Here is a 25,571-nt window from a genome sequence, read left to right on the forward strand (position 1 = left end):
TTCCGGGGGACGAATAATTAATTTTGTCACTGGCTCCTACCATAATTTTTAAATCTTACTGCACAATTAGTGACTAATATTAAATGCATCTACAGAACAAAGTTTATACGTCGGCTGCAGAGGACAAGATATGCAAAGTCAATTTCGTCATGATGTTTTGGATCCTTGTTTTTGATGCTACGGAATTGAACTGTAACGATGTTGATTGATTTGCAAATGCTCTAAACACGATTAGTTTATGCACACGTAGAAAACCCTGTTGTTTTGTATGAACCAGCTGGCTTATTTCACTTAATATGCTTTTAACCATTTTTCACCATTATTAGAGACTGATTGGCGCGTGTCCGCGTGGATATTAAATTTTTTTTTTATAAATAGATATTTTGTTTTTCAAAATTAGTGTTATATAGTTTATATGTATCATCATATAACTAATTATATAAGTATTCTTAGTTTCTTATACATCAGAATCAAATCTAAATCAAATATGATAATGGGTCCGATTGTAATTTCTGTAGCTTTATAAAAATTATTGTAGAAAAAAATCTACAGATTTTTTATTATGGTTTTACATTTTATTGTTGTAGAATTTTATGGAAAACCTAAAAAAATTGTTGTGAATATTTGACTCTACAAAGCATTTGTACAACTGTTAATTATTTTAGGAAGTGTGATTAAAAAAAAAAATAAAGTTTGATTGTTGTGAATTTGGTGATGTAGAAATATATGGAGTTGTGGACATCACTACAACAACTACCAATCACACCTATTATGGTTACTTTTTGTTATTTCGTTATTTTTAAATTATTTTAAGTTTGAATTCAAAATATACAAACTGAATTGGTTAATATGGTTACTTTTGATTCAAATATCTAAACATGTTTCGGATACATTTTAGGTTTATACACTAAAACCGAATCCATCCGGACTTGGGAAGATCCGATTCGAAATCCACATTAAAATAATAATATTCGAATTAAGTTTAATTTCAAAATTTAAAAAAACCAGATTCCCGAAAGAACAACTCGAGGTACATGAATGTCTATATCTAACTGATTATGTCAACGAATAAAAAAACTATTTGATAACAATTTTGAATTTTTGTCACAAATGCAATAATTTCATTCAAATATGCCAAATTATTATGGTTAATACGTTAAATAAATGCTATAAAAATATTGTAGATGAAGTAGTTAAAAAGAGTAGAAAGGAAATATAAAATATATAATAAAACAATTGAAAATATGTAAGTTCTATTTTATACTTGTGTAATAAATAATGTCGATTTGTTTAGAAAAATAATTAATGAAGTGGTTAGAATTAATTAGAAATGAAATAAAAATCTATTAGAAATCATTTAAAAATAGACAAGTATTGTTCTGTAATAAAATAAATATAAATAATGTCATTTCATTATTGTTTGTTTGTAAACTTTACTACATGGGCCTTATTTTGATATTTCATTGCTTGTTGAAATATTATTGGGTCTGGGTCTTGCCAAGACCGTCTTGAACTCGTTAATAGTTTCTTCAGATTTGATTGTGGGATGAAGTTCCGATTAGAGAAATTTTTGAAGAAGTCTCTCTCTCATTCTTTCAAGTTGTCCATTGTCTTAGCCTGACTGGTTCAAACGCAGCGGTTGCGGTTGCACGAGTTTAAGGATGCGGGCGGTTGCGGTTTCTAGCGGTTTTAAGAAATTTGTACGACTGGTACTGCACTTAAAAATTGGTGCGTTTGCGGGTGACTTATGACTGGTTAACTACCAAATGCGGTAACAGTCAAATAATAAATTAATAATATTTACATTTAATATAATTATAAAAATATCAAAAATCATAAAATTATAATAAATATAAAATTTATATTTAGAAAGTTATAATTTTAATTTTTGAAAATATATTGTAATTGTTTTTATTATAAAATTTTATAATATTAATTAAAATATAATAGATATATTTTAATATTTTCATAATTTTAATTTTAAATTTTTTATTAAATATTTTTACTTTTGTATATATATTGCTTTAAAAAAAAGAAAAAAATTTACCCTCCCGCAACCGCCCGCAACCGCAAACGCTAACTGGAGCCAACTTTTGAATTTATGAGATTCGGAGCGGTTTGAAACGGTTTAGAACGATTTGAGCGATTGTTGCAAACCGCTGACAACCGCTACCAACCGCAAAAACTGCGTTTGCGGGTGGTAGCGGGAAAACCAGTCGCACCCATAATCATTCCTCTTTGAAGAACTGTCTTAGCTCAAACTGATTGTAAAAACAGTTTACTCTTTTCAATTTTATCATATATCCATCAAATATAACATTTAAACTTAGTGTTTTTTGAATTTCAAGAAGTCCTAAGCCCGAAGGTCTGTACATTCTCCAGAGCGAGGTCCAAGTTGTTCAGTTAGTTCTTCCTTTCTTTACTTTCCTTGCACCTAGTAAAACTTATGAGTTATTTTGTTTACAATTTTATTTTCCATCTTAATAAGCTCTTTTCAACCACTGACTACATTTTAGAGACTTAGTGCTTTTCAATAAACAGAGAAACTGAAGGACATAATGAGATCAAGGGCTGAAACACGTGGTTGATGGGTTTAGTGTAGCTAAACCAAAACGCTTAAATCTAGTCGGGCTTTTAAAAACCATCGATTCTCTTATAAAATCTCGAAAGAATTAATGACATAATCAAGAAGCAAAACTAACAAGTCTCGTACACAATAGAATGTTTTTTTTTTACACAATATGTTGTACCTCATAGTCTAGGCATAATAGCTTTGCACGTCTCCTCGAAGTGATCCTTGATTAACACTTTAAGACAAAGAGGATATTTTGCAGAAGACACAAATTGTTTTTAAGAAAATTTAAACGGTTTCAAGTTTCAACTGAAGCAAATAGATAAAAGGGCTCATTGAGTCTTACTAGGTCTGTACCAGCTTTGTCAGCCAAAGAGCCTCCGAAAATATCCTTTGTATGATCTCCCCCCATTGTCACATGCTGTTTTAGAATCATCGTGAAGGACTGGAAAATGATTTGAGACAACAGAGTAGAGAGGAAGATACAGTACTTGAATCAAGAAGTTCAAACGAACCTGTATCACCTTATCTTGAAAAAATCTATAGATTTGGAAGGGATTAGTGGCTCATTAATTATTAATTACAACCATCAATATTCAATCGAACCTGTATCTCCTTATTCGTTTGCGTGGACATTTTTTTATCATCTCTTGATTATCAATATGATTGATTGATTGATAAAGACTAGTCTTCACAAAAAGAGGCCGATGCACATGGTCTATGCGATTCCAAAATCATCCTGCTCTCACTTTTGTCCGTTATCTCACAAATTGCGTATAAGTACAAATGTATAGGAGATTCGATATCTCCCCCAAGCTTCTATCTAATCTGTTAAAGTTTTGAATATTCAAATCAGATAACTTCATATGAATGAGAACAGTATTCAATTTGGTTCCGAATATCCTACTTTTTGAAATTCAAAAATGCTTAAAATAAGATTCATAATGCAGTTACCCTAAAATTTATAGTTCATATAATAGTCCCAAGAACTATATGAATCGGCTCATATGTATTATTTTTTGTAAGTTTACAACCATCCAACTATATCTGGATTTCTCATAAACTTACGAACTATTTGTTTACCATTGGAATTACTGATAACTCTTGTCAAAATTAAAATGCATTTGTCCTAACAATTTAAAATATCGAAACAGGCTCAAATGTAATAATGTAGTGGACGCTTATGTAAGTTACAACGTCATCTCAATCACAAAAGTTGCATAAATATCCACAACAAAAGAAAAATCAAAATACCTCTCTCGTCTCCTTCTCCTCTTCCTATCTTTCTACAATCGTCAGCACAAAGTCTAGGACTTGAAGGTGATTAATCTTACCGAACTCAGTCTTTCTATCTATAATATGTAGGTGTTTCAAATATATAGTAGAATAAACTCTTAATTCTCTAATATTTTTACGTGTTCGAATGAAGTAAGGAAACTTCAAAACTAATCTGGTGTTGCCATACGGCAGAGTGGTGCTCTCTGGTGCTTTTAAGTATTTTCGATTCACTTAACATGCTTCGTTTCTGTATTTATTTCACCTAACATGCCATTTATATATCTGTGAAGATTATCAGCTGGCTAAATGTATAAACTATGCCTTTTTGTGTAGGAAGCAAGATGAGTATGTTGTATATCATCGTTGCAATCATCTTCTTTGCATCTATACTCGCTGCAAAGAACACCAGAAAGACAAAGAAAAACCTACCTCCTGGACCACCTAGACTTCCTATAATTGGCAACTTGCACCAACTGGGATCCAAACCTCACCGTTCGATGCTCAAGTTATCTGAAGAATATGGATCTCTAATGTCCCTCAGGTTCGGAAACGTGTCTACCGTAGTGGCGTCAAGTCCAGAGACGGTGAAGGATGTCTTAAAGACGTTCGACGCAGATTGTTGTTCCCGACCTTATTTGACTTATGCTGCAAGACTTTCACACAATTTAAATGATCTTGCCTTTTCTCCTTATAGCAAATATTGGAGGGAAGTACGGAAGATGACGGTTCTTGAACTCTACACCGCGAAAAGGGTCAAATCTTTTCGACATATAAGAGAAGAAGAAGTTGTTTCCTTTATTGATTTCCTGAAACAATCTGCTTCCTTGGCCAACCCCGTTAACTTGAACAAGAAGTTAATGAAGTTGTCTGGAAGTGTGATTTGTAGAGTTGGTTTTGGGATGAATCTTGAAGGGAGCAAACTCGAGAATACTTATGAGGAAGTCATTCAAGGAATCATGGAGGTGTTGGGGAGTTTTGCAGCAGCAGATTACTTCCCGGTAATTGGTAAATTAATCGATAGGATCACAGGGTTACATAGCAAATGTGAGAAGGTTTTTAAAGCAATGGATGCATTTTTCGATCAATCTATAAAGCATCATCTTGAAGACGAGAGCCTTGAAGATGATATCATAGCCTTGCTCTTAAAAATGGAACGGGGAGAGACTTCACTTGGAGAGTTTCAACTTACAAGAAACCACACCAAAGGAATTCTTCTAGTGAGTAACGGAAACTTCTAAATCTTGATTAACTTCATTCTTTACATGTTGCATGAAGTTTTTATCTTTTTTTTTTAATTGATTATTACAGAATATTCTTATTGCTGGAGTAGACACTTCTGGCCACGCGATAACATGGGTGATGACACATTTGATTACAAACCCAAGAGTTCTGAAGAAAGTGCAAGCTGAGGTTCGACAAGTTATAAGAAACAAAAACCATATCACAGAAGAAGATATCGAACGACTCGAGTATCTCAAAATGGTGATTAAAGAAACATTTAGGATAAGCCCACTTGTGCCACTTCTTATTCCAAGAGAGGCTTCAAAAGATATCAAGATTGGAGGTTACGACATTCCAAAGAAGACATGGATCCATGTCAACATATGGGCTGTTCAAAGGAATCCAAACGTTTGGAAAGATCCAGAAGCGTTCATCCCCGAGAGATTCATGGACAATGAGATTGACTATAAAGGTTTAGACTTTGAACTGTTGCCGTTTGGTAGTGGAAGGAGGATGTGCCCTGGTATTGGTATGGGTATGGCTTTGGTAAACTTGACTCTTACCAATCTTCTTTACCGTTTCGATTGGAAGCTTCCGGATGGAATGGATGCAAAAGATGTTGATCTTGAAGAATCATATGGACTCGTATGTCCTAAGAAAGTTCCACTTCAGCTTATCCCGATTCTTACTCAATGGACTTGACTTCGATTTATATTTTCGTAGTACAAAAATGTAACCTTTGGAAGTGTTTTAAAGGTCTTACTAATATAAGTTATCAACTTATCATTAAGTATTTTTTTTTGATGAATCCATCGTTTAGCACTTTTTCTCCGTAACCATAACTTGTTATGACCACCACCACTGGTTTGACTAGCCTAACAAATTAGTGAATCTTCAAGAGCAGATTAACTGAGAAATATAATTAAGTTTCTCATTTTCTATCAGTTATCATTAATGTTATTCGTTTAGTTTTTTTTTTTTTGAACACCAAATAAATTTAAACTCCAACCAAATCAGTTGGATGAAACAGAGTACAAAGCAGATTTAGTCAAAGAGTCAGCCTTAGAGTTTACAGATCTCGAAATGAAACTAAAGGAAATTTGCGAAAAGCTAGAGGATAACGTCTCGATGTCCCGAATGATTCCGTAGATACCAGCCGAGTAGCACGTCGAGGAGAGGGCACTGATAAGTGCCTGACAATCTGACTTGATGCAGAGTGAGGAGATTCCAACGTCGATCGCGTGGAGAAGAGCTGACCGGATGGCTAAGGCTTCAGCCATCAAAGGAGCCGAGACGTGTTCAAAAACACGGGTTCCCTGCAAAATCACATCATTTTCACAGTTCACAATATACCAACCGCAGCCCGCCTTGTTAATCGTCGCGTTCCAAGCTGCATCAGTGAAGCATTGGAGTTCAAAGGTATTCACAGGGGAAGGAGGTAGTCGATCGCTCTGTACTAGAGGTGGAGAAGGGAGTGATTGTTGAGCTTCATTCCACTCCCGAGCATTGGACACGGCCTTGGAAATAATATCCAAGGGGTGAAAAACCCTATTTTCGAAGATGAGATAGTTCCTTGCGGTCTAAATCCCCCATAGGATCCATGGGAACAGAGTTTCCTTTGCTCCCAAAGGCGGGAGGTTGATTGCCCGTAAAGATTCCAAAAAGGCTGCTGTAAAAGAGTCTGTATCTGCCGGTGAGAAGTCGTTGCTCCAGATGCTCGCAGTCCAGACTGGCCGTGTGAAGGTGCAGTGGAGGAAAAGGTGATCCACCGTCTCGAATTCCCCACATCGGATGCAAGTTATTTGTTTAGTTAACTTATAATTAAAAGACTAGCTTGCACCGCGTTTTTTTGAATCAAAGTCCACTTCGTTTATTTATTTTATCGAAGTGTACTGCGATTTTTTTTATTACATTATTAAATGGCCTATTGGACCTACCTTTAGCAAACTTGCAAGTCTCCCCTTTGGTACGAGAGCTCTATTTCGATATACCAAGATTATCGTCAACCCCATTTCATATTTTACTCCAAAATATAAAAAAGTATACAGTAAAAAATAGAGTGGTGAACAAAAAATAAAATTATTACTTTATAAATAGAGTAATCTTTTTATTTTTTTGTTCATTACTCAATTTCTCACTCTATTTTTCCAATTTTGAATTAAAATATGTAGTGGGGTTAGAGATACCCTTAAAACATTATTAGCAACAAGTCTCTAAAACTTAGTCTCTAACATTATTATACTAACTAGAGGTTTTGCCGCGCTACGCGCGGTTTGTTTGTCTATGAAATTTATATAATTTTAATATTAAGCAGTTCATCTGTTTTTAAAAAGGTTCTATACTTTAAAAAAATTGTTTCAAATGATTTTTTTCACTGTCAAAGCACTTTTATTAGGTATTAATGGTAAATTATTAACTTAAAAAGAATAATTGTGTTTATCAATTTTTGAATGCTTAAAAGTTGTGAAAAATATTAAATTACAAAAATACATTTATATTTAAAATTTAAGATATTTTGTGCTAAAACTCAAGGTTTTTGAAACTGAAGAGTATAAATTAAACCTCAAAGTTTTAAAAAAATTAATTTTATTTTGGGTTGATATTATCATTTATATCTTTTATATAATACTTGAAAATTAAAGTGGAATGCTTTGAAAGATTATAATTTTTTGTTTGGAATATCATTAATTTATATTTTTATATATTATAAACTCATCAAGTCTGTGCCCATGCTATGCTCGGATGCTAATTGTTTACTTTAATTTTGTATTTAGTTTCTTAACATAATCTGTAAATATTTTTGCACTAACTTGATCTGTATATTTCTAACAACTTTATTTGTTTCTTTGATGTATATTCGAAAATATGAAATTCTATCTTTTTTCTCTAGCACATATTCTATACTAAAAAGAGTAATGTAGTTTGGTTTTGTGTAGACCTGTTTTTGTATTATAATGTTCTTAAAAAATTCAATATATATATATATATATATATATATTTTTTTTTTTTCATATTTCGTATTATGTACATATATTTAATGGTCTTTCAATGTTGTTTTTATCTTGGAGTAGGAACATGTACTTAAACATTCATTATTGCTTTAAAATTTTAAATTAGTATAGATAAACAATTAAAATTAGTGAGGAAAAGTTAAAACTAAATTTAAATGTACTTTGACATAAAATTTGTAATATTTACCTGAACGCATGTGTTAGAAAATTTAAATTTAAATTAGTGTGGGTTATATCCTAAAGTTGATCTTAACATGAACACATGTGTTAGAAAATTTTTCAGTGCTTCTATTAGACACTGGCCTTACTATTCAAAAATATGATTTCTATTAGACAGTGGCCTTACTATTCAAAAATATGATTGTTACCTGGTAGGTAATCCTTTAACATGTTTTCGTAGAAGCAGTCAAATGAAGTTGTACTAAAGAAACATAGATACCCTCTTATATATTGGGATCAGTGGCTTGCTTTTCTTTCTAACCTCTGCAATTAACCATAATCAGGTCCAATGGGTCATGAACCACAAACTCTGACTAAGTATCAACAGTAACTGTTGCTTCATTCCTAAACCACACGCACCATTGGATCTTTAAAAATTGCTATGGCTACCACTATACTATTGCTTGATAACTGAAGTCCTTTTTCACCCACCATTGTATCATAGGCCTGCAAGAGGGAATACATCTTTCAATTTAGTTTAAATCCGGAAATTAGGGTTGCATTTTTGATCAAGTGCCATTAAAGATACCTGTTGCAGTCCACTAATAAAGCCATGAGCGTTAATAGCTCAGCTACATAGACGATACTGGTTTCAGTAGCCTCTCCTCCTTTTTCGTAAGCAATGCTTGCTCTGATTATTTACTTACACTGAACAAAACCGATTTTTGCCTCACCAGCCTGGTTTGCTGCCTTTGCCATTTCAACTGATGGCCTTAATATCAACTTCGTGAAGAGTGATCTGTCCTGATTAGGATCGTTAAACCTCTGCCACAGTTACTGAAGATTTACAGCTTCCGCGCTCTCAAAACAGAGGTATTATTTGAAACATAGAGTATAATTCAAGACATTATCTGATGCAATATCATCAAACTGGCGACATAAGAAGCAAAGAGGACGATACAGAATCTTTGAAACTCATACCAATAATTATCCATGTCATGTTCAAGTTTTCGTAGGACCTTCAGCTTTCTTCTCATAAACATTTGCTGCATACAATTTATTTCTATATTTTCATCAAACAAAGAAAACAGAGAGAACTTTGTAATGAAACTAACTCTAAACGTGGAGATAAAGCAGGTATTTTATTTTGTAACCTTTGCATTTGCACTGAAGCCGCCCATGAATTTCATGTAAATAACATCACCATCACTATTAAGCCCATTACACATAAACACAATATAAAATTAATACTTAGAAACTTTCGTTAATGTTCAATTCAACAAAAACAAATAACTCAAAAAAATTAACATCCATGATAACAGATACATATCTATAATAACCTTTTAGCAAAAAAAAAAGGGGGGGGGGGTTAATATTTAAAAACCAAATTAAAAAAAAAGAAGAAAATCATGATAATAGATACGTGTATGATTGATTAGTTCCATACAACCAATAATCCAAAACAAAGAGAGACGTAAGTGGATTCACTGGTCACCACAGTAGTTGTAATTAGCAAGAAAGAGAACTTGAGTTTCCTATCTCAAGAAATGTAATCACAATCTTGAATTGGAAAATTCATAACAAAAACCGATTATAGTTGTGTGTTCCCACAACCGCCAAACGCCAAAAACGGGACTTCTTTTAAAGATCGTGAATCATCAATCATCACTTGACGGTCAAGATCTTGATTAGGGAAGCATTACCAACACGGAGCAGAGCAACAACAGAGTCTCCAGTCTAACACAGCTGCTTCTCTTTCCCATGCTAAGTCGCAAACTGAATAGCTTCTTCTGTGGACTCATCATGCGAGGCTCTAGCAGACCCTGCGTACAGCACCGGGATCAACCTACGGAAGATGAGACTGTGCCTCGCGGGCGATTCGTCGCTGCAAGACCAGTCAAAGAAGTCGATTTTCATCCCGGGAACAACGACAGATAAAATAGGCATCCCTGGTCTGTACTTAGCCACAAGCCTCGCTGTGCTTCCTCCCCTGGTTAGGACCATGATGAGCATGGCTCTAGCCGAGTTAGCCGTTCTGACCGCAGAGGAGGCCAGTGACTCCAGCGGGGACATTGGAACCGGAGAGTACTGCATGATCCTCTTGAAGACGTCTCCGTAGTCAAGCGTGCTCTTGGCTTCAACGCAGATCTTGGCCATCATGCGTACAGCTAGCTCAGGGTAAGCTCCAGCTGCGGTCTCGCCGCTGAGCATGACGCAGTCCGTGCCATCAAGGACCGCGTTTGCAACGTCGGTTGCTTCAGCTCTTGTGGGTCGAGGGGATTTGATCATGGACTCGAGCATCTGTATCGCTGTCACCACTGGTTTGCCCTGGATGTTGCATTTGTAGATCATCACTTTCTGAGCTAAGAAGATCTTCTCAATAGGAATCTCCATGCCGAGATCTCCTCTTGCAATCATGAACGCGTCAGAGTTGACCAGAATGTCATCGAAGTTCGCCACACCTTCTTGGTTCTCAACCTAGCACAGACAAAACCAATCACAATCAAAACAGGAGTTCATGTAGTTTCTGAAACCTTAAAGAGAGCAACATACCTTTGACATGAGAAGAATGTTCTTGGCATGATCTCTTAACAGTTTCCTGACCTGAACCAAGTCCGAACCTTTTCTGACAAAAGACAAAGCGATCATATGCATGTTATAGTGTTGCCGAACTCGAGCTTTAAAAAGGGTATACATTTTTTCCTTCCACCATATATTGATGATCGGACTGCTTCGAACGATTGTGCTATGACTACATACACTACTGAAATTGTCAAAGGTGTGATTGCATTTAAGTAATGAAAAATTGAGTTATTTGCAAGTATTTTAGATAATTTATAAATTTTGCTTAACTGGAACATGTATAATTTTTCTATGTGGATATCTAACTTTAACCGCAAGGTGGCATTCTAGTAGTAGACAGACTTTGAGATTGTTAAACAATTTGGGTTCGAAGACATCCCAATACTGCAATACACTTTACCTTGTGATCACGCATATATGAATCTATTTTATGGTCTAATTGAATATCCGGAGTGAGAATCTATGCATGGACCGCATAATCTTTTTAGGGATTAGTCTGGACTTTTCGTGGACCTAAAATACCTCTAAATTAAAAAGAAAAAAAATTGCCAAACAATGAAACATTTTAATATGGGGTTTATTCAAAGGCCGTCTCCATTCATGTGCGAGGTAGTGTGTATTTGCACCTAAACTTTAATTTATTAAAAAAAATAGTATTTTTGATCAAAAAAAATTCTACATCTATACACTAAAGCTAAGGTTTCTATTTCAAATAGTACGAGGATCGTTGACTTTTATAATTTTTTTCAAGTTTACTAATACTCCATCCATTTTACAATACATGATGTTTTGCTTTGATGCACAAATATTTAAAAAAATATAGTTTCTTCTTAAAGTAACTTAAAAAATATATTTTAAAAATCATTCAACCATTTATAAAGTTGACTGTAAAATCTAATTGGTTACACAGCTTTCAGTAAAATTAAAGATAATATCAAAATATCAAAACATCATCTATTATGAAACAGATGGAGTATAATTTTGTGGTGCAAATGTTTACTCATATAATTTAAGTATCATAATTCATAAAACATATGATTTTCTTATAACATAGACATCAAATAATTCGACTATGTTTTGTTATATAATTAATTAAAGCGTTAAATATTAGTGTACATATCCTCATACCTAATTTTCAAATAACTACATATTAAAAATGGTACATAAAAATAACCTGCTTCAGTTCCATCATTTATATTTTCAACATGTGCATGCAGTTTATCAACATACATTTAGTTATATATGATTATTTAATGCATTAAATATTGGTGTATCCATATTAACTACTGTAATATTTATTGGTGTTCTCTAAAGAATCGAGTTAATTTCATTTTCCGGTCAAGTTTCAAAAAAAAAAAGTTTCATTGTCCGGTCCAATTTTCAAAATCATCTAGAGTGCTTTTTGGCTGTTTTTTTCTAGCAATATTTTATACTAGAGAAATTGAACTGGACAGCTACAAATTAAACAAAACATAATTCAATATCTAACAAAAAAATATCTTTATTATTTTGTAATATGTATGATATTATCCTTAATATCTGGTTAATGAAAGATCACTACCTTATTTTTCTTCGATTACCAACTAGCACCACTCTTCTTCCATCTCTACCACTTTGCCCTCCGTCACCGTTACAATATGATCATTACCAAATCCACAATATATTTTGTAACTGCATCTTTTTCTATAATCATTATCCCTTTTTCACAATCATCATCACCTCATTCATACTCACATTCATCACTGAGCCACCATCACCATAGCCAGCCACCACAACCACCTCCAAATCCATAATCTCAGCTACATCTATCCGTTTCTGAAATCTACAGACCATAACGATGTTACGGTCGAGGCGCTTTTGATTCTCTTCTTCACATCATCGTATCATGTCAGATCAGTTGAAATACTACATGCTATTTCGTTTATTACTATTCTATTTTAATAAATGCTTTAAATTATGTAGTATTGGCATGTTTTGGGTTTAGTTTATGAAATGTTTGGATTGACGTTATGGCAAGCATTACCTATGTTCCTGCTATTTATTAATTTTAGACATACATATTATAGTATATCTAAACTATTTTTAATTTCATTAATATGAACTATACCATTTAGCATGTTCTATTCTATTTATATTTTCATTTGTATGTTTTTAAATGATGAAAGAGTTATGTTTACATTTTTATAATTTTATTAATTATAAATGTTGAGCATGTAAACACATTATACTTTTCTAATATAATTCACTATTTGATAATTTCATTGCATGTACGATTCTATTTAATTTATTTCATACCATTCAGTATGTTTCATATCATTTTGAAATCTATGTTACAAAAGACCATCACTTCCTCTCCATCTATGAAAACTTTTCTTTCTTTAGCCACAACCACCACCATCACCATCACACAACCACAATATCTACTGATACAAAAGCTACCGTTTCCTTCATATCTATGATCGTTGCTTCTTCTGTAACTACTACCATAGTCACTACCACCATAATCACCATCATCGCCAATGCCATAATTACCATCACTATAACAACGTGACACGTGATCTTTATGTGTCATCACCGTCAATCGGCTAAAAAAAAGAGAAAACCAGAAAAAAATGATAAAAGATCTAATTATATAATTATTAATGTCATTTTCCTAATTTTGCTCTCAAAATTGGCTATTACATGAATTAGTCCTTTATAATAATGGTTTCTTAACCCAATAAATTTTTATTTGTTTGCAAATCAACTCAATTATCAAGTATGCAATAATGTGACTTTAAATTATCATTTTGATTGATACTCCAACAATTTTGAGTTATTTATATAAGTAGAATACGTATGTGAATTGATCACTATAAAATATAAGATTGGTCTTGATTTATATTTATATATATATATATATATATATATATATATATATATATATATATATATATATACACACATGTATGTACTAGGTTGAGCTCAGCCATGATACCTAACATGTCATGCTATTTGCCAATTCAATTTAAAATGCTGATATGAAAAATTAACTTAAATAATGACTTAGAGCCTGACTGGTTCAAACGCAGCGGTTGCGGTTGCGGAAGTTTGTGGATGCGGGCGGTTGCGGTTTCTAGCGGTTTTAAGAGATTTGTACGACTGGTACTGCGGTTAAAAATTGGTGCGTTTGCGGGTGACTTATGACTGGTTAACTACCAAATGCGGTTACAGTCAAATAATAAATTAACAATATATATATTTAATATAACTATAAAAATATCAAAAATCATAAAATTATAATAAATGTAAATTTTATATTTAGAAAGCTATGATTTTAATTTTTGAAAATTTATTGAAATTGTTTTAATTATAAAATTTTATAGTATTAATTAAAATATAATAGATATATTTTAATATTTTCATAATTTCAATTTTAAAATTTTTATTAAATATTTTTACTTTTGTATATATATTGTTTTAAAAAAAAGAAAAAAAATTTACCCTCCCGCAACCGCAAACGCTAGCTGGAGCCAGCTTTTGATTTTATGAGATTCGGAGTGGTTTGAAGCGGTTTAGAGCGATTTGAGTGATTGTTGCAAACCGCCGACAACCGCTACCAACCGCAAAAGCTGCGTTTGCGGGTGGTAGCGGGAAAACCAGTCGTCCCCTTAGTCTTTCTTAACAAAATCAAATAATGTTTCAAGGCTTTGATTGGTAGAGCTGGTGGGAAAACAATAGTAGTACGCTATAGAAGTATTATCTTATAGAAACAATATGATCTCACAAATGTATTTAATAAAATGATTGATAAAACAATAAATGATTTATATATAAAATTAGTATATGATATATACTATGTTTGTGTCTAAATTATAATATATATATATACATATATATTAATCTATATTTTTTTATTTACAATACTAAATCATATTTAATTTTATTTATTTAGTTATATTTTAAATGTGAAATATTATTTAAAAATGTTAATTTAAATTATATTTTAATTATAAAATATATTAATTACTTTAATATTTTTATATATTTAATACCAATGTTATACCAAAAGCTTCATATAAAATTATTGGACAAATAGTATTTGGACATCACTTGCATATCTAAATTATATTTTAAATATTCTAATAATTATTTATTAGATAATAAGAATCATAATGCTTATGTTAATGTTTTTTCGATTATAGCCGGTCCTGCATAAAACCAAATGAAATATTCGGCTCAAACCTTCAAAATTTCTGAAAGAATTACATAGATAAAAATCTTAAATTTATAAAAAATATTATACAGATTTTTTTTCTAAATCATCTAACATGGCATCTGCTGATGTTTATTCTGTCTCCACGTTGTTTATTGTGAGGAGATAGTGAAGTTCTGATTTTTTGTTTATAAAAGGAAGTTCTCTCTACTTTAGAAATCATTCCGGAAGATCAAACTCTAATTGAATAACTAAAGCTTATACAACAATTCTCGAAGGTTGTCTTAATTACCAAGGTCGGCTCTATCGTATGTATCCAAACTCTATTTATTTACTTATTCGAAAGTTGCATATATCTTTCTGCTATAGTAGGGGTGGGTAAAGTATTCGAGATCCTGTTTCTGTTCCAGCTTCAAGAATGGATATATAGAGTTTCCAAATCTTAATATCTTCACTATTGAAAAAAACAAAGAATTCCCATAAGAAAATTTTGACATAAAAAATCCATAGAAAATTTCCAAGAAAATCTTGACAAAACTACGAAAATGACATATGGGAACCTGTCAGAAATTAATAGAAATTTTTTTACAGATTTTTGACAGAAACCAAAATTTTTTATTTCCATCGGGAATTTCTCACATATTTTTGATGAATACCAATTTATGGTCTTGAAAATGTAACAATTTAGGGTTTGTGGTCTCAAAATAATTATCGGATCATATGTTAAGTGTAAAAAAAATGAAATTAATAAACACTCAATATATTTTTCAAAAATAACATCACCTAAATTCTATTGAATCATAAACTTCAAGCTAATATTAGATATATATTTATACAAAAGATTAACAGAATTCTTCAATAATTTTTTTTTATATTTTTTTAAATATTTTTGATCGTTTATGATGATAATAAACTTATATACCAATGATATAACTAATTCGATATTATTGATAGTTTTCTCATTTTTCTTGACCCAAAACCACAATCCGTCGGAAATTCCTAACAGATTTTGTTTGAAGTCAAAATTATTTGCTTCAGTTGAGAACTACGTTAGGATTCCATAATGAACAAGAAAAAGATCCCAAAAATTAGACCACCAAATTTTTCATTTCTGTGAAATCGGGAATCATGACAAAATATGTCCGATACATATTTACCCCAAAAATAATTCTGCGTCATTAGTCTCTCTCTAAAAACATACAAATGTCCTCCCTCTCACCATTCTCTCTCTCTCTCTCACTCTCTCTCTCTCTCTCTCTCTCTCTCTCTCTCTCTCTCTCTCTCTCTCTCTCTCTCTCTCTTCCAAAATGATTCCAAATAATGAAAGTTTTCATCGAATAGAGCTTGTTTTTTTTTTTTTTTTTTTTTTGACAGCTCGAATAGAGCTTGTTAAATTAAAACTTTTTAAGGTTGTTAATTTAAGCATCTGAAAGTTAGTTTTAGAATTATAAATAATATAGTTTAATAATTACATTTTCTAATTTTCTAAAATTTTTTTAAAAAAAATTTCAATTATTACATTATATTTTTATATTTTAAAAATTAATTTTTTTAAAAAAAATATTTCCACAAATATCTTTTTATTAAAAAATATTTCCACAAATATCTTCAATTAAAGGGACATTTTACAAATATCTTTTTTATTTTTATTTTTTATTTTTTTTTGTCATCTCAAATATCTTTTTATTAAAGAGGCAAAAGACCTTTCTATTCTAGGGTGAAATAATCTAAATTTAGAGTTTAGATTTGAGGGATATATTTTGGAGAGTGGGTTTTAGGATTTTAATAGATATAAATAAATAATTACAATTGAAAATAAAATTTTAAAAATTGTTTTAAAAATAAGTTTTTATAAAAATAGTTCAACGAAATTCACAAAGGGTTATAAAAAATCCAAGTTTGAAAACATATATTGGAATCTATAAAGAAAATTTTATTATGTATTTAAATAATTATTTATATTTATATATCTATAAAGCCAGGGTGAAATGATGTTTTGTCTCTTTAATGAAGGTAAACATTAATTGTGCTACAAAAATGAGATAATCTTAAAATTGTCTCTTATTTTTATATATAAATATATTTAATATAATTTTGATTCAATTTTCATAATTTTTGTTATTACCCAAAAAATTACAAAATTTCAAAGTTTTTATCATTTAAAAACCTATTTTCTTTCTGAAATTTATATTTTTTTCTTATGAAAAACGTTTTTATTTTATATTTAGAAATGTTTTATATAATTTTATAAAAATAATTCGTGTAGATTAACTTGTTTAATTTTCTAAATTTAAAACAAAGATTATAATATTTTTATTTATTTTTTTGTAAATTATTTCTAATTTTGATATATCTAAATTATTATATAATTAAATTATTTAATTTTAAACATTGAAAACAAAATTAATTTTATTTATCTTTTTGGCTAATTTTTTAAAAAATTCTTTACGAATTTCCAATAAACTATTTCCGTAGAAAATTATTTATCGGGAACTCATTTTAAATTTTCCTGACGAATTATTACTGACAGAATATATTCGTTGGAAAATTTTATAACGAAAATTTCAGGACAGAATTTTTAAAATTAATTAGTACTTCAAACAAATAATACAAATAAAGAAGATAAAGTTGCTTTAAAATCTACACTACATTAGCTGAGTTTTACCATTTGGATCCCGATCATATTGTCTCATAAATAGGAGATCTAAACTCTAACAATTGCTTCAAAGATTTTTATTCAAATATTTAGAAATTTTCGGATAAGCAGACATTAGTTGATCGTGTATAGAAGCATAGTAGTCTTCTCGTGTTGCTTTATGTGAGTTTTGAGTTAAAAGTTAAGAGATTGTTTCTTATATTCCGCTAAGAATCCACCCTAAGAACCCCCATTAATCATGCTCTTACGCGGTTCTATACTTTCCACTTTCCATTGATATAAGCAAGTTTTTTTTTAAGAAAGATGAATGAGTTTATAAGTAAATGATTTCTTTATTTAATTTGGTATATAGGAAGACGAAATGAGTTTGTTGTATGTCATTGTTGCACTCGTCTTCTTTGCATCTATACTCATTGCAAGAAAGGCAAAGAAGAAAACGATGAATCTACCCCCTGGACCACTGAAACTTCCTATAATTGGCAACTTGCACCAATTAGGCTCGCAGCCTCCTCGTTCATTAACAAAATTATCTGAAAAATATGGACCTCTAATGTCCCTAAAGTTCGGGAAGGTATCTACCGTTGTGGCGTCAACTCCAGAGGCAGTGAAGGATGTCTTAAAAACATTCGATGTTGATTGCTGTTCCCGACCATACTTGACTTACCCTGCGAGAATCACGTACGGTTTAAACGATATCGCGTTTTCTCCCTACAGCAACTATTGGAGGGAAGTACGAAAGGTGGCGGTTGTTGAACTCTTCACCGGGAAAAGAGTACAGTCTTTCGTCGTAGCCGAGAACAAGAAGTTGCATCCTTTGTTGATTTCTTGAAACAATCTGCTTCATCTGAGAATCTTGTTAATTTCAACCAGACGTTAATGAAGTTGTCAGGAAGTGTGACTTGTAGAGTTGGATTTGGGATAAATCTCAAAGGAAGCAAACTCGAGAATACATATGAGGAAGTCATTCAAGGAACCATGGAGGTGTTGGGGAGTTTTGCAGCAGCAGATTACTTCCCGGTCGTTGGTAGGTTTATCGATTGGATCACGGGGCTACATAGCAAATGCGAGAAGGTTTTTAAAGCAATGGATGCATTTTTTGACCAATCCATAAAATATCATTTAGAAGATGAAAGTATCAAAGATGATATCATTGCGTTGCTCCTCAAGATGGAACGTGAAGAGACTGGACATGGAGAGTTTCAATTTACACGAAACCACACCAAAGGAATTCTCCTAGTAAGTAATGGAAACTTCTCAATCAATATAACTTGATTCTTTACATGTTGCATAACGTTTAAATCTTTGTCTTATTGATTATTAATTACAGGATATTCTTATTGGTGGAATAGATACTTCTGCCCATACTGTGACGTGGGTGATGACGCATTTGATAGCAAACCCAAGAGTTATGAAGAAAGTGCAAGCCGAGGTGCGAGAAGTGATTAAAAACAAAGACAATACCATAGAAGAAGATATAGAACAACTCGAATATCTCAAACTGGTGATTAGAGAAACACTTAGGATAAACCTACTTTTGCCACTTTTAATTCCATGAGAGGCGTCAAAAGATTTAAAGATTGGGGGTTATGACATTCCAAAAAAGACATGGATCCAAGTCAACGTATGGGCTATTCACAGGAACCCAAACATTTGGAAAGATCCAGGAGTGTTTATCCCCGAGAGGTTTATGGACAAAGATGTTGACTATAAAGGTGTAAACTTTGAGTTGTTGCCGTTCGGTGTGGAAGGAGGATGTGCCCCGGTATGAATTTGGGTATGGCTTTGGTACACTTAACTCTTATCAATCTTCTTTACCATTTTGATTGGAAGCTACCGGACGGAATGGGCGCAAAAGATGTTGATCTTGAAGAATCATATGGACTTGTCTCTCCTAAGAAGATTCCACTTGAACTCATCCCGGTCATTACCCAATGGACTTAAAACTTTTTTATATTTTCATTGTTTAAGATGTAACATTTGAACGTATCTTGAAAGTCTTTTCAATTTGAATAAGGAAAATGTTTGAGGAATCCATATGTGTGCACGTTTTCTCTTGTAACAACAACTTTTTTTGTTTTATCAACGTTACTATTGTTTCACACTATAGTCTAAATCAGGGAATATTCCTGCATGAACCCTAAGTCCTGTTACTCAATATTTCATCTGAAGGCGGAAGTTGTATTTGCATGATGATCATAAACTTTTGCGAGTATGTTATTGAATATCAGATAATTTCATGGACCAGGAAAAACTTATAAGGATAGATGAAGAGACTGAACTATAATATCGAGAAATATAATTTTGTGATTATCTTTACGAACAAAACTAAGAAAATCCACGTTTTAGGCGGAGTACTGATGGTGAAGTTCTCTTCTACTTTCATTAATAAGTAGATTTTATGGTTAGTCAAAACGTCATATCTTAATTGTATTTTGGATCATGAATTTGTAATCATTTTTCTGTGGTCCATTAAATTAATTTGTTAGACTTGTTTGAAAACATGCATTAGCCGACATAAAACGTTGTGGTTACCAGACATAATTTGCTTAAAACTGGATTCATCAAACATGTTTCTTATTGATAATGGTAACACCTTCAAAACACTTCCAAAGGTTTGTTTCAAAAAAAAAAAAAACACTTCCAAAGGTTACATTTTAAAGTATGACAATAATATATATAAAAGTCAACTCCACTTTGTAATAACCGGGATAAGCTCAAGTGGAATTTTCTTAGGACAGACAAGTCCATATGATTCTTCAAGATCAACATCTCTTGTCTCCATTCCTTCCGGGAGCTTCCAGTCGAAACGGTAAAGAAGATTGACAAGAATCAAGTGTACCAAAGCCATACCCACACCCATACCAGGGCACATCCTCCTTCCACTACCAAATGCCAGCAACTCAAAATTTAGACCTTTATAATCGATTTCATTGTCCACAAACCTCTCAGGGATGAAAGCTCCTGGATCTTTCCAAATGTTTGGGTTGCTGTGAATGGCCCAAACGTTGACATAGATCCATGTATTTTTTGGAATGTCATAACCTCTGATCTTTATATCCTTTGACGCCTCTCTTGGAATTAGAAGTGGCACAAGCGGGTTTATCCTTAATGTTTCTTTAATCACCATTTTGAGATACTTCAGTTGCTCTATATCATCTTCTGTGATATTGTCTTTGTTTTTGACCACTTCTCTCACCTCGGTTTGCACTTTGTTCATAACTCTTGGGTTTGTAATCAAATGTGTCATCACCCATGTTGCAGTTTGGGCAGAAGTGTCTATCCCAGCAACAAGAATGTCCTGTAATAACAAAACAAAAAAATTAGATGATAAAGTTTGAATATTACAAGTTTTTCCAGTACTTACAAGAAGAATTCCTTTGGTGTGGTTTCGAGAAAGTTGAAACTCTCCAAGTCCAATCTCTCCCCGTTCCATCTTGAGGAGCAAGGCTATGATATCATCTTTGATACTCTCATCGTCTAAATGACACTTTATAGCTTCATCGAAAAATGTATCCATTGCTTGAAAAACCTTCTCACATTTGCCATGTAACCCCGTGAGCCTATCGATTAATTTACCAACAATGGGGAAGAAATCCGCTGCTGCGAAACTCCCTAAAACCTCCATGATCCCTTGAATGACTTCATCATAAGTAATCTCAAGTTTGCTCCCTTCAAGACTCATCCCAAATCCAAGCCTACAAATCACACTTGCTGACAATTTCATAAACTTGAGGTTGAAGTTAACCTGTTTCTCCACTGAGGCAGATTGTTTGATGAAGTCAACGAAAGAGGCAACTTCTTCTTCTCTGATATGTCCAAACGACTTCACCCTTTTCGCAGTGTAGAGCTCTATAACTGTCAACTTTCTCATTTCCCTCCAATATTTGCTATAAGGAGAAAAGCTGAGGTCGTTGCGGTTGTATGAAAGTCTTGCAGCGTACGTCAAGTAAGGTCGTGAACAACAATCAACGTCGAACGTTTTCAAGACATCTTTCACTGTCTCTGGAGTTGACGCCACAACGGTAGACACATTTCCAAGCTTGAGGGACATTAGAGCTCCATATTTTTCAGATAATTTGAACATGGAACGATGAGGTTTGGATCCCAGTTGGTGCAAGTTACCAATTATAAGAAGCCTTGGTGGTCCAGGAGGTAGGTTTTTCTTTGTCTTTCTCGTGTTCTTTGCGACGAGTATAGATGCAAAGAAGACGATTGCAAGAATGATATACCACACATCCATTTTGCTTCCTATACAACAAGGGATATATTATTTAGAGTCAATTAATAATAGCTTAATTTTCTCAACCTATTTAACAAAATCTTAAGAGAAATATAAGTAACATGTTAAGTGGGTGGGATATGACCGTGCAAACTAAAACTACCAAAGTTCTTTACCCGATCAAGGTATTGGCAACAAAAACAGATGCCAAAAAAAGATGCAACATCGGAATAAGTCAAGAACGTGTGGATGAAAAATTAATCAACTAGATAGAGAATATAGCTTCTTTTGTAGTAATGAAACATCTACATAGAGAGACAGAGCTCGGTAATATTTACCTTCAAGTCTTTAACTTTGTGCAGAAGATTTGATTTAGAGAGAGGGAAAGAGATATGATAGTTTAGTAAAAAAAAGAAGAGAGAGATGATAGTTTACTTGTGTTGTAAGACAATCAGGCAATGGCAAATTCATATTTATAAACCATGTGAAACTGAGATGATGTTGTAACGTAACTACATTAACGTTATGTTTGAGAATCATACATTTGAGCACGTTTCGAGTACACTTAGTGAGGTATCCCAATTTTGAATTTCTTAAAATATGAACACAAAATATTTTTATTCATATTTAATTTTGTGTTGATTTTTTTGGATAATTTTTTCAAATAGTCATTTTTAAGTTTTTGTTACAAAAATAATCTAAGGAAAATAACCAAAATAGTTTTTTTTTTATCTTAAAATTTTTTAAAAATTTTTTTTTTTTAATTTGAAACTCTATCCTCAAAACCCTACCACGTAACTTTAAACCATATATCTATATTAGTTAACTTTAAGGTATAAATGTATTTTTACTCTTTAAAATTTATTTTGTTCATTTTTTTCATTGATGACTATTTTGTGACAAAAACTTTAAAAAACAATCCTAGAGAAAAAAAAATTTTGGTGAGATACGACTATAATGCATACGTTCTTAATTTTTTTTTGACGTCAAACGGCTATTCTATTACTCAAACTTGAGGTGGTCTGGGTAACCAGACCGGAATAGAACAACCAATAAAAAGTAACTCCCTACGAAAAGTTCTTGCAGTCTTAGCTAAAAAATCTGAGGATTGATTGCGCACTCGTGGCACATGAATGATCTCGAATTCCGGGAAACAAATCTGCAGCGTCTCTATCTTCTCCAGTTCTGTCGCGAAGCTTGGCCACTCCTGAGGTTCCTTTATCATGGCGATTAGTTCTTTGCAGTCTGTTCCAAATCTCTGGCACGGTGAGTGTTGAAGCATATTCTCCATCGCCCATCGCAGTGCTTCTACCTCCGAGTGCAGTGCTGATTCACAACGAGTGAAATTTCGTGTTCCCATAAGTTGCACGTTTTCCGCGCTGTCAGTCCAGACCCATCCACATCCACTAAATCTGTCAGAAGCTGTCAACGATCCATCTAGCATGCAAATACTACCCAAACTTATGGCTTGGTTCACCTCATTATTGTTGGCATGTCCTACTGGTGCAATCATCTCATTTCATTAAACCATGCTTGGCATTCATTCTCTGCATGTCGAACAAGCTCCAAAGGATCTCTATCTATACCCCTGAAAAGTTTATCATTACGAGCCTTCCAAATATACCATATTATCCAAGGATAAGGATCCCTATCTTGGTCCGACTCTATGATGGCATTCTTCCTCCAGAATAGATAGTCCATGTTTGTGTAGACGCTCGGCAGTGGAAATATCCCTGGACTTGTAGGGGTTGCTGATAAGGACCATACTTGGAGAGCTGGTGGGCATTCAAATATTGCATGAGTTACAGATTCATCTGTTTCTCCACACCTCGGGCAATAATTATCACACCTCATATTCTGCCTGACTAGGTTCCTCGTCACTGCCACCTGTCCCGTTATCAATTGCCAAATAAGATGGCACATCTTCCTTGGCGCTTTCAGCTTCCAAGCAAAGGCTTGAAGCTTTGTGATACTTGGTTCCATCACTTTCTTTTCCTCTTCTGGCTTCAATAGATTTTGAGCAACCCAGTATCCAGATTTAACCGTATATTGTCCATTTCTCGTGTAACTCCAGCAGAATGTATCACGGCGATGACTAGAGCTTATGGCCATACTACGAATGAGTGGTATGTCTCCAGGCTGAACATAATCCTCTAGTAATCCAACATCCCATTCCTTCGTTTCCTGGTTAATCAGATCACTAACTCTCATATTCGGGTGCATCACTGGCGCTACAGGTGTAGCTGGTCTAGCAGGCGTAGTTGGGATCCACGGATCCTCCCATACCTTGACTTCATAACCAGAATGAATCTTCTATCTAATCCCCAAACTCAAAAGTTTCCTTGCGGTGTAAATTCTTGTCCACGCATATGATGGGCTACTTGCCGAGATTGCCCTTAACGGCGATGTCAGCCTATAATATCTGCCCTTCATCACTCGGGCAACCAGCGAATCTGGGTATCGAACCAATCTCCATAATTGTTTTGCCAAAAGTGCTAGATTAAACTCATGAATTAAGCGGAATCCAATCCCGCCCTCTTCTTTAGGTAAACAAACCTTTTCCCATTTAGCCCAGTGTATACCTCTCTTTGGTGGGTTCGAGCTCCACCAGAATTGTGCAATGGCACTAGCAAGGTTCTCACAAATTTCCAATGGGAGTAGAAATGTCGACATAACGTATGTTGGCAGCGCGAGCAAAATGGATTTGATCATTACTTCTCTTCCTTCTTTTGAGAGCCATCTATCAGTCCAACCATTTACTCTATGCATCAGGTTATCTTTTAGAAATGCAAAGAGTTTGCATACGTTCTTAATTAAATTTTCTAATTAAAGACATTTTAGATGTTGTATGGATATATATATAAGAGAATGCAATGTAGATTTGGGATATTTTTATTAAGATCATATTTTTATCGAAAGATCAGAAAAAGTAGATATGGAACTCCTGTAGAAATTATTTCTAAGATTATCAGTTATTCCAATTAAACATTCGTCGTATATTTATGGGAAATTTCACAAATATGCAAGTTGTTCTGTTCTTTATAATAGTATCAGGAATTCAAGATACAGTTCAATGTGTGCAGTAACTAACCAATTTTTTTTTTGCACGAATTTATGAAGATCAATAACTAACCAGTCACCAGTGTGTGCAATAAGCCAATAACTAACCAACCTTTTTCATAGGAAAAAAACTTCACATAACCTATATTTTTTTTCTTTTTTTTGTCAATCACTATTAGTAATGAATTTAAATTGCACCCAGAAGCTAAGCTAAGAGTGTGAAATTGTCCATACATTTAAATATTGCCCAAGACCTTATCACCACACAATGTGGGACTTCAATAATCACTAAAAAATTAATAGTATTTTATGTCTCTCGTTGTCATCATTACAACATGTACTAATATAGACTTTCGCATAAACGAATAATACTCTTAGGAAATAAAAAACGAATAATCCGAAAATCTTTTATGATATGTGACACATGTTTGTTTGAAAAATTGTTGTACTTGTAACTAAACGAGGATGAGTTTGGTTTTGTAACCACTTGTACTGGAAAGATTTCAATGATATCCGCAAGGTTTTAACGACTAAATTATTTTGTACTTTGTAACATCATATGGCTAATTTGTTTACATTTTATAATTAGTCACGTGTCCTGAAAACCTAGTCTAACA

General features: G+C 33.0%; 3 protein-coding genes, 1 long non-coding RNA gene and 1 pseudogene across 5 annotated transcripts; 2 read left to right on the plus strand and 3 right to left on the minus strand.

Moving 5' to 3' along the window:
- Positions 1–2,669: 2,669 nt before the first annotated feature.
- Positions 2,670–3,444, minus strand: LOC106352096. Its single transcript, XR_002653052.2, has 2 exons — positions 2,919–3,444; positions 2,670–2,807 (listed from the first exon to the last, which is right to left on the minus strand). It is a non-coding gene; the product is annotated as an uncharacterized LOC106352096 (long non-coding RNA).
- Positions 3,445–3,679: 235 nt separating this feature from the next.
- On the plus strand, positions 3,680–5,879 carry LOC106348517 (cytochrome P450 71B11-like). 2 transcript variants are annotated; one of them, XM_013788267.3, is made up of 3 exons: positions 3,680–3,892; positions 4,184–5,067; positions 5,159–5,879. In XM_013788267.3, exons 2-3 carry the CDS (start codon positions 4,192–4,194, stop codon positions 5,771–5,773), a joined length of 1,491 nt encoding a protein of 496 aa, XP_013643721.2. In that variant the 5' UTR covers positions 3,680–3,892; positions 4,184–4,191; the 3' UTR covers positions 5,774–5,879. The 2 variants fall into 2 exon arrangements, with proteins under 2 accessions (XP_013643721.2, XP_013643720.2); XM_013788266.3 differs by lacking the exon at positions 3,680–3,892 and adding an exon at positions 4,007–4,066.
- A 3,752-nt stretch (positions 5,880–9,631) lies between these two features.
- On the minus strand, positions 9,632–10,913 carry LOC106352097 (pyruvate kinase, cytosolic isozyme-like). The gene is made up of 2 exons (XM_048735121.1): positions 10,795–10,913; positions 9,632–10,719 (listed from the first exon to the last, which is right to left on the minus strand). The coding sequence occupies exons 1-2, from the start codon at positions 10,894–10,896 to the stop codon at positions 10,006–10,008; spliced, it is 816 nt and encodes a 271-aa protein (XP_048591078.1). The 5' UTR covers positions 10,897–10,913; the 3' UTR covers positions 9,632–10,005.
- A 6,553-nt stretch (positions 10,914–17,466) lies between these two features.
- LOC106352098 lies at positions 17,467–19,669 on the plus strand (annotated as a pseudogene).
- A 660-nt stretch (positions 19,670–20,329) lies between these two features.
- LOC106352099 (cytochrome P450 71B11-like) lies at positions 20,330–22,321 on the minus strand. The gene has a single exon (XM_048735122.1). It carries the CDS (start codon positions 21,913–21,915, stop codon positions 20,359–20,361), a length of 1,557 nt encoding a protein of 518 aa, XP_048591079.1. The 5' UTR covers positions 21,916–22,321; the 3' UTR covers positions 20,330–20,358.
- Between the last annotated feature and the right edge of the window lie 3,250 nt (positions 22,322–25,571).

Source organism: Brassica napus, chromosome A6 (assembly GCF_020379485.1).
Source record: "Brassica napus cultivar Da-Ae chromosome A6, Da-Ae, whole genome shotgun sequence".
Taxonomy (NCBI): domain Eukaryota; kingdom Viridiplantae; phylum Streptophyta; class Magnoliopsida; order Brassicales; family Brassicaceae; genus Brassica; species Brassica napus.

Bases quoted from the DNA above. Each gene is read 5' to 3' on its own strand.
- LOC106348517 (XM_013788267.3), top strand. From the start codon at position 4,192: ATGAGTATGTTGTATATCATCGTTGCAATCATCTTCTTTGCATCTATA. The intron at 5,068-5,158 runs GTGAGTAACGGA...TGATTATTACAG, and splicing joins ACACCAAAGGAATTCTTCTA to AATATTCTTATTGCTGGAGT.
- LOC106352097 (XM_048735121.1), bottom strand. From the start codon at position 10,896: ATGCATATGATCGCTTTGTCTTTTGTCAGAAAAGGTTCGGACTTGGTT. The intron at 10,720-10,794 runs GTATGTTGCTCT...TGTCTGTGCTAG, and splicing joins ACATTCTTCTCATGTCAAAG to GTTGAGAACCAAGAAGGTGT.
- LOC106352099 (XM_048735122.1), bottom strand. From the start codon at position 21,915: ATGGATGTGTGGTATATCATTCTTGCAATCGTCTTCTTTGCATCTATA.